The 9,165-nt window shown below is 52.0% G+C and overlaps 1 protein-coding gene across 1 annotated transcript; it reads left to right on the plus strand.

The window, feature by feature from the left end:
* The first annotated feature begins 5,608 nt into the window (after positions 1-5,608).
* On the plus strand, positions 5,609-7,388 carry LOC104329324 (transcription factor HES-5-like). The gene is made up of 3 exons (XM_009934429.2): positions 5,609-5,811; positions 5,990-6,170; positions 6,292-7,388. The coding sequence occupies exons 1-3, from the start codon at positions 5,749-5,751 to the stop codon at positions 6,531-6,533; spliced, it is 486 nt and encodes a 161-aa protein (XP_009932731.2). The 5' UTR covers positions 5,609-5,748; the 3' UTR covers positions 6,534-7,388.
* Positions 7,389-9,165: the final 1,777 nt, after the last annotated feature.

Here is a 9,165-nt window from a genome sequence, read left to right on the forward strand (position 1 = left end):
CTCTAATGCAGCTTGTAGCATGGCACACTTCCTTTATCCCCCGCCTGAATGCGGTGAATAGGGGAGCGGTGTGGGAAACTGGAAGGGACTCCAAACTCACACAGTCTGCGGGTCTGTGAGACACTCCTGTCCTCAAACCACATCTGCCTGTGACAGACAGAGGGGGGAAAGAGTGACAGAATGAAAAATCAGATTATAAAAACTTCATGAAGGGAAAATAAACCCCGAGTAAAAGGAAAAAGTGAAGGACGCTATGCAGACCAACAGAACTCGTTCCGGGTGCAAGCAGGGGACTGCCAGGCAGCAGGGCGAGGAAGGGCCGGGAGGAAAAGATAGGGGAAGGAGCTGCAGGAGCAGAATCTTGCTCACCCAGCAGCGAGGCTGAGGAGGAATGTCCCACTGAAGGTGGCAGAGGTGGTTTTGGCCCACACTGAGACCTCTGAGCTGCGGACTCTGTTAGCCTCTGTAATTCCCCAGATTTGTTTAACGTGTCCTGGGAAACACAGACCCTTGATATTAGTCAGGCTGCTTGTAAGCTTATGCACACTGTTGCAAACAGATACAGAAGCTCCTCCAAGCCTTAATTACCCTGGCATGTTAATCTGAATTGCTGTTTGCTGTGATTTAAACACAGGGTTTATACACAGGACCGGTTTCCCCCTGCCAGCTTGGAGATCCTCTGCCGTAGGTGAGGCACTGCCCAGCAGGAGAACGTGGTTTTTGGCCCGGGCTCTCCGTGGAGCCACTGGCAGGTACCGAGAGACCCTGGTCCCGGTGCTGCTCGGCAGTCGGGGTGCCCAGACCCCAGGCTGCTCAGTCCCTCTGTCTCGCTATTCTTGTTATCGAAGGCCGGCCTGCCCGAGTGCGACGGCACCCACCGCAGCCCGTCACCCGCACCGGTACCGCAGGGCGCCGATTCCCGAGCTCCACGCGTCGGTTTGTGCGCTCACCTTGAGCGGGGGTGGAAGTACGGAGCCCTGAACCACAGCCGGGCAGCCACCACCGCGGATCTGCAACGGGATTTTTGTGTCTCCTTGCTGCACAGTGCGGAGGGACACAGATGGCTCCTGTGGACCACGAGGATATCGTGAGACTTTCCTACAACCCCTACTGAGCTGTAGGAGCTGGGCTTGGCTTTTGAGACAATTAGATCAGGTTTTCTACCAGTAATATTATGGGGAAGCTTTTCATTAATACTTCTAAACTATTTTGTGTTGCTTGGATGAAAGGAATGGGAAACAACAGACCAGAGTCCCGCATTTGGCAGGTGAAAACTCAGGCTCAGATTTTGCTGATTACAGTTTTGACAAATTCTGCCATAGGTGTAGAGGTAATTTGTATCTATACCAGTTTATGGGAGATGAGGAAATAGCTCTGGAGGTAGAGTCCAGCAGCCTGCTCCACTCTTCATGGAGTCCAAAGTTTCTGTCGGCTTCAGTGAGGATCCAAGTAGGGCCCTTAGGCTTGGACTCATTTTATTTCTCACCTCCGGATGATCTGCAGGGCTTGGCACGACTCGAGTCTCCTACCTTTTGCTGTCTTTCCCGTTCTCTATTCAGAAGCATCGCTCCATCCCTGCTCCCAAGCGTTTTAGCGTTCTAACTGACTGACTAACATAAGGCTGTGGAAGTCTGTGTACCTCCGAGTTTCCCACACCATTTCTTAACTATATTCATTCCTGCCACAAAGGAAGTGTGCCTGCCTACAAACCACATTAGCAACGGTGCTTGCCTCTGCATTGTGTTCAGTGGGAAACCCCGCTCCCAAAAGGCCATCTGGGCAGCACAGGTCGGGAGAGACGCGATGGGAGCAGCGAGCATCTCTCAAGACTTGGGAAAGCAGCAGCATCGTTAAGTCTCCCTAAAGAGCTAACATCTGGCTGAACTTCTGGGGCAAGGCTACTGCTAGTGCTTGATTTCAAACATGTTCCTCAGATCCCGTACCTTGGGGTCCTAGTAAGTTCTCTGTGCACTGCGGTGTATGTTTGGAAGCATAGTGGAAGAATTCATTATCCTTAGTGTAAAGTCCACTGACTGCTGACTTTTCAATAGGGAGGAATTTTTGTTATCACTTTTCTTGAGGATTTCCAAGGAAAGCAGAAGCAGAGCATCTATTCTGGGTAACTGAACATCTGAGTAACTCTTCCAGGACAGTCAGTAACTGGCTATTTTTTCCCCTCACAGATTGTGAAACCAAAGAGAAAATAAACAGCTATTTTAAATATATGTTTTAATTTCTGATGCTTTAAAATTTATGTGTCACAGAGTGAGGAAGTAGGAACCTCAGTGGATTTACCATCTGGGGGAGATTTGCTACATTCACCATTTGTATATTTGTTAACCCTCACAATAAGACATTGAGTATTGTGATTTTTATTACCACGCACATTTGAAATGCGTGCAGCCTCCAGCCTCTATAGTTAAGTGAATTTCTCAAGGCCACAGAAGGTTATTTACCATTTGGGCTGCTCCGTAGCAGGCTGTGGGTTAGTTTGGACCCCAATGGAGATGACATTTTGAGCACTGACCCCTTGGTTGTGCCAAGCGCACAACTCCTGCCACAGTGCCACCGGGCAAAGTCTTGGCACGACTGCCTCCTGCTCCCCTCCTGTTCTGGAGGCCCCACCAGGAAAGCTGACAGTGCCTTTGCTGGACGGTGGGCTTTTTGTAAGGGACCTGAGCTCGCGTAGCTCCGAAACCAGCGTGGGGGTGCTGACCTGAGGGTGCAGGCACCAAGGGGCTGCTCACATCCCCACGGCGTGGGTCACGGGGCAGCGTGTGCCTTCGCCTGCCCTCAGGCTCACGCTGCCCTGAGCTGGTGGCAGGGCCAAAGGCAAGAAGTCGGGAGCCTTGGGTGACAGCGACAACGCCTCACCGCGTAACTACCGAGCAGCAGGAGAAAAAAGGGTCCATCACATCCCAAGTGCATGCAGTAAACTGACACGGAGCAGGGCTTGATGCCTGGGATCCTGGAGAAAATCGAGTAGGCTTTTTTATCCCATCTAACTCGTTCCTTCAAGAAGGTACAGGGAAGTTACTTTCTTGGAGCAAGAAAGGAGGTAGAGGTTTTCATTCCCTTTTAAGTTGAGCTAAACGCTGTAATAGTGAACTAAGTACAATTTCTACCAGGACAAAGCAGAGTGAGGTGGTTCAGCCGTGACGGTTCCTGTGGAGTCACCCTCGTAGTCCCCTGGGTACTGAGTGGAGAAAGAAGAGGTGCATGTGTGAAACCCTGCTGCAGAGATCCCAGGAGGAATCCGCAGCGGCAGACGTGGGTGGCAATGCATTCGGCCTGGGCCGGGGGGCTGCAGCCAGCTGCCCCAGCGCGGGCAGCGACAGCCGCCCGGGGCTCTTGCTGCTCTCCCTCACCTCTGCAGAAGCTCTGGGCAAACCCCAGAAACAGCCAGAGCCCACCAATGTGGCAGAAGAAAGCCAAAGGCAGACCAAGTCACACACCTGCTCTACTGCAGTTTTGTCATGGAAAGTTAATTTGTACCCCCCAGAATAAAAGTTCCATGAGGCAGGAATGCCGGAATGCACAGATTCCTGAGAAGCAGGCTGAGTTTCTCCTCTGTACCGGAGGAAGGCATCTGGCACTTTGTTGGGCTAAAACTGGAGTGCCTGCTCCTGCACCTTGTTCTCGAAGGGGAAATTGTTGCTGTTCTTATAGCTGCTTATTAGTCAGCTAATCTGGAAAAGAGAAACTGTCTCTAGCAAAACTGCTGGTGGACCCTGCCGATCACGGGACGGGCACATTTCTTCTTCATGCACTTGATTAACGAGCTCAAGAAATGAGTTACTACTTAGGAGTTTCTGTTTCAGAGAATCTCCCCAAGAGGGATGCACAGAGCCAAAGATTGGTTTCAGAGGTGGCATTACATGGGCTCAGAGATAATCCACAAGCTTTGAGGAGAACGTGTGAAATGGTGTCACAAAAGCTTTCCCACAACTTGACATAAAAGACTCTGAGCTCAACAGCTGCTGCTCTGCAGGACAAGAAGGGAGCCTATTCAAGAGCAGCACAATAGGGATGGCAAGGCGGCTCCTGGAAGAGGTCATTTAAGCCTTACCTGGTCTCACGAATGAGGAGCTGCAGAGAGAGAGAGAAAAGTGTCTGTGTGTATGTCTATGCACATTAAAAGACACGTGTATATATTAATATATACCTGAACACACATACACGTACATTAAACACAGTGTTTACTTACTATAGTAAAACATCGCCAAACATAAGCCCTAACATTTCTTGACAGTAATTTACCTGATTATTATTATTTTTGTATTGGATCTTACAGAGGGACACACTGATGCTCCCAGAGAAGTGTGTCAAACTGGTTAGGTCACAGCACGTTTGGAGTAGATCTGGGAGCAGAGCGCGTGGTTCCAGGCGTGCGGGTGATGCTGCGGCCTCCTGCTTCGCCCCGCTCGGGGTGTGACAGGGCAACGCGGCCGGCAGCCGTGCTCCAGCCCGGGGTGCCTGGGCAGGGGATGCCCAAAGCCCCTCGGCTCCATTCCCTCCCTTCTTCGGCTGTTCGAGTGAGGTTAGAGCTCAGAAGAGCAGGCAGTGCGTGCGGGGCAGAGGGTGGGATAAATGCAAGCAGATGTGGTTCAGGTTTTCCGACGGGAATCTCTGGCTGTGTGTTTGTAGGAGGCAAAGAGCGGGAGCGGTCGCTCTTCCAGCTGCGGGCACCTGCGGAGCAAAGTCTGTGCATCTCAGTACAGAAACTGGCCCAGGGGAGAAGGAGGAATCAACAATGTGATTTCTAATAATCTTATGGGCTATGTGAATTTCTTCTGCACTCCGTTTTCCTTTGTGCACAGATTAAACGAAAATAATTAGAGTAAAACGCATTTTGGGGAGGCAGTGAGAAAGCAGCACGTGAGACTGAACGGATCGCAAAACGCCCCGAGGTGCCGCTCCTCGAGGGTTGATCTTGCAGGTATTTGAAAACAGAAACATCAAGTGCTTATGACGTGGCTTGAGAGCGTGCTAAAGAGGTGCAGAGGTACCAAGGGCAGAGAACAAAGATGAAAACAGAAAACATTTTCAATAACTGCGTGTACTTACAATTAAACGTATTGGTTTGCAATAAACCAAACTGGAAAAGCTGTTCTCTGTTTGACAGGGGCCAAACTGGTGCCGCAGCCAGCTCTGGCTCACTGAGGAAACAAGGTGAGCGTGTTTAAAGCTCTGCTCTTCATCTCAGCAAACCAGAAGATGCTCCTGGGTGCATCTGTGCGTGCTGAAGCGCGTGCCTCGGCGCGTCCCCAGGAGGACGGCCGGCAGCCCCATGCCGCAGCCCGCCCGCAGCAGCGCGTTCCCCGCCGTCGGCAGCAGACCCCCTCCTTCCCCCACGCCTGCCAGCCCACCTCGGCTGCCCCTGGAATGCCACTGATCCGCGGCGTTAGTCAGCAGCCCGTGCCCACCGAAGGCCAGCTCGTTCCCAGCTTCCGACGCCGCAGTTCTGATCCCAGGCTTTCACGTAGCGCTCACTCCCCACCTGCTCATCTGGGAGAAGGTCATTATCCCCCCGCTATTCACCGGCAGCGGAGCGTGCGAGAAGAGATGCTGCTCCTATTGTGCTGCCCGTCTCCCGGATTGGCCGCGGAGTGTGGGAAACTCCGCCGAGCCGGAGACCCACAGGCTCTGAGCGAGTCTGCACGGTATAAATATCGGGCAGAGGCGGCTTCCAGCAACACACTTCTCCTGGACTTCCACTCCGCGACCTTCCTCCCCTTCCCGGGACAGATGGCTCCCAGCACGGTTTTCATGGAGCCCGACAACCTGCTGACGCCAAAGGAGAAAAACAAAGTAAGTCCGGGCACAGCGCGGCAGCTTCGGGCCACGCTCTCGGCTGTTCTCATAGCAGCTCACGCCAGCTGGGGAGCTGGTCCACGTTGCTTAGGAACAGTGACGGGCAACAAGCGGTCCTGCGAGGTGGCAGAGAGATCCTCCTAATAACGGGTCTCCTTTCCTTTGCTTTTTGCAGCTGAGGAAGCCGGTGGTGGAGAAAATGCGCCGCGACCGGATTAACAGCAGCATCGAGCAGCTGAAACTGCTCCTGGAGAAGGAGTTCCAGAGGCACCAGCCCAACTCCAAGCTGGAGAAAGCCGACATCCTGGAGATGACCGTCAGCTACCTGAAGCAGCAGAGCCAGCTGCAGATGAAGAGTGAGTACTGAGTTTTGCCTCTAGCTTCCTGCAAATCTGTGACAGTTTATGAACCTCTAGCCATGAGCAGCTGCTCTAAACTATTCTTTCTTCCCCCTCCCTCTTCTCTGCCCTTCTCCAGCGGCAGGATCCTTCCACAAAAGCTCTCAGTTTGACTTCCGAGAGGGCTACTCCAGGTGTCTGCAAGAAGCCTTCCATTTCCTCTCTCTTCAGAAAGTCCGAACTGAAACGCAGACCAAACTTTTAAGCCACTTCCAGAGGAGCCAGTCAGCTGCCGCGGCGGCCGCCCGGTCCCCCGGGAGCCCCAGCTCCCCGAAGCAAGCGTCTCCCAAGGCTGCCAGTGCTCTTTGGAGGCCCTGGTAGCCAGGGCAGTCCTCATGTCATGGACCTTTGCCTTTTACTGTCCAGAGGAAGGATCTGACTGCACCTGGTAGTCCAGATCTGATCCCCTCTTCTGTAGGGAACTTTATTTCCCCGGGTACTTGATTTACGTGTGCAAAGAATGGCACACTTGTGGCTTTTATGGGATCCTCTGGCAAAAGTTCAGGCGTTCCGTCGAGTGGTAGCGACGCTGTGTAGACGCCGGCGGTAGCAGCCCGCAGCGTGCTGCCCAGCCAGGGCGCGAACGTCTTCCGAGGGAAGGAGGGTTTTTCCGTAAACGTTCCGGCTGTGACGGACGAGAATCGCTGTAGGAGAGATCTCTCTCACGTTGCTTGTAAGAGCCACCAGCTGGGCTCTGGCTTGACTCGCGACGCTCGTTCGCTCGGTCGCTCCAGAGTGACAATTTGCCGCCCTTTGGTTCACGCACGCTGGGTTAAAATCCGTTTCCCTCTGCTCGTAACCGGTACAGCGTCAGAGACGGGTTTGGTTTTGCTTCAGGTTGTTCCCCAGCGACCCTTTCATAGTCCTGGGATGTAAAGTGTGACAGGCGAACAGAAGATAGGAAACTGTGTGGAATATTTCTACTATTTTGCTGCTTTTTTCAATTTAGAAAAAGAGTGCGTTGCTGCTTTATGTTAAAGAAAAGGTAGTAGGTAAAAGGCTTAAATGGTCAATGTTATACATTTTGGGTGTAAGCTATGCTTTTTCTAGCATTTTCATTATAATAATGATTTTTGTTTGTATTGAGTGGTTGAATTCATGGTGAATAACGTTTCTCCCGCTACTGGGACAGCCCTGCGGCTTACGTGCATACCGTGTATGCGTCTCTGGGTTTGTAGAGAGCAATAAAATGCATTTGTGTGCAACCTCTGCCTGGGTCCTCTGCTTCTGAGCGATACGCAGCCACCTGCGCCCCGAAAAGGGCTAATACATAAGTCTTCCAAAGAAGTGGGGTTTTTCACAAAGCGAAAGGTGCTCGTATTCTCACTTCCTCCCTGTGTTCTCGTTAATCCCATCACCTGAGTACCTGGCACCCTTAACCCCAAGAAGTAAGCAAGTGCTGCTGTCACACAGGTTCTCTCAGCTGAATCATATCAAGCATTCCCTTACTGCCCCTCCTCCCCACACAAAACCTGCTCACCTGAGCAATGAAGCCTTCGGCCTCACCATCAGGTCCTTTTAAAGGAAGCACCTGGAGGCTGAGCCCTCCTTCCACGCAGTTTTTCTCCTCGATACTGCAGCGGACAGACTCCGTGGCTGCAGCACTCAGCACCCTCTAACACCTTCCCACCCTCTCCCCTCCGAGAGCTCAGCGGGGTGAACAGGCTGTCCCGCGGAGCAGGGCTGGGAGAGCCGTGGGGGTCCCGCGGACGCAGACCGGTGAGTGCTGCCCTGGCAGGGACACGCACCCGGGGGAGGCCGTTGGGGTGGGTCGGGACTCCTCGAGCATCCCCCGTCAGGGCTTGTGGGAGGGGTGCCGAGCCCCTCGGACGTGTCCCCAGAGCGGGGAAACCACCCACAGCTCAGTGCAAATTCTCTCCCTACGACAACAAACTAATCGTGATAATAAGCTAAGCTTGTGCAAGCTCAAGGCGAAAAATGTTCTCCTTTGATAAAAGAAATGCGTTAGCTCTGCAATTCACATATGAAATTACAGAATATTTTGGCTAGAAGCACATAATCCAGTTATGTTAGCTAGAAATAGCACATTGCTTTCTTACGCAGGTTTTCATTTGTCTTTTGTTATGAGGAATGATTTGTTCTGCTGTGTTTTATCGCTGCTTTCTCACGTCTGTGCCTGTCATTGTGATGGGGAATTTGGGGTCCATGGTAGGAGACACCGTTAAGCGACAGTCCCCATGCTCTCTCCAGCTCTGGAGTTCCTGGCAGTAACTTTGCAAAGCAGCGGGCATCTGGGGACTGGAGATGTGGCTAAAATGCAAATAGTAACATCGATAAGGACGTGTTGTTATTGTTATCCAGCGAGTGAATTGGCTTGGGCACAGAGAACTTGCTACATAAACCTCTATGAATATGCAAAACAATTGTCAGAGCATTTAGAACGCTGAAAAGTCCTCACTGCAAAACATTCCTTGGGTGTACACAAATTCTTACTGGTGTAGTGTGAATACGATTTTGTGAGCTAACGCCCTTGCGAGGCTTATAAATGATATTTTAACTTTCTTTCACTTGTAGCCACCAGAGGTCGCAGTTCCTGCACAGCCCCTTTCCGCTTGGCCGAAGCAGCCAGGGCGAGCAGAGCTGTGGCGTTTTCAAGCGTGCGCTTCGTGTGATTTCGCTTTATGAGTTTTAATGACCAGATGTCAGCCAGCGCCGGAGACTTTATAAGATCTTTTCCACCTCCCGGTTTCTGTGTATGACCCCGTCATTGTGTGCATGTGGACAGACGAACAGGGCAACTCGATGGAGCGTAAAGGTGATGCAGAGAGTTTATTTTTTCCAGCAGTACTGGAGCAGAATTCTTTTAGAACTTGGTTGCCGAATCTGATGCACAAGCTCCTTTCTCTGTCTTCCCTCACCAGGATTCGAACCGTATCGGTAACGGAGAATTCCAGCAGCTCCTTGGTGTCGTAAAACCTGGGGGTCTGCAGAT

Source organism: Opisthocomus hoazin, chromosome 16 (assembly GCF_030867145.1).
Source record: "Opisthocomus hoazin isolate bOpiHoa1 chromosome 16, bOpiHoa1.hap1, whole genome shotgun sequence".
Lineage (NCBI taxonomy): Eukaryota > Metazoa > Chordata > Aves > Opisthocomiformes > Opisthocomidae > Opisthocomus > Opisthocomus hoazin.

Excerpts from the sequence above, each read along its gene's own strand:
- LOC104329324 (XM_009934429.2), top strand. The coding sequence starts at position 5,749 with ATGGCTCCCAGCACGGTTTTCATGGAGCCCGACAACCTGCTGACGCCA. Across the intron at positions 5,812-5,989 it reads CGCCAAAGGAGAAAAACAAA|CTGAGGAAGCCGGTGGTGGA; the intron begins GTAAGTCCGGGC and ends TGCTTTTTGCAG. Across the intron at positions 6,171-6,291 it reads GAGCCAGCTGCAGATGAAGA|CGGCAGGATCCTTCCACAAA; the intron begins GTGAGTACTGAG and ends GCCCTTCTCCAG.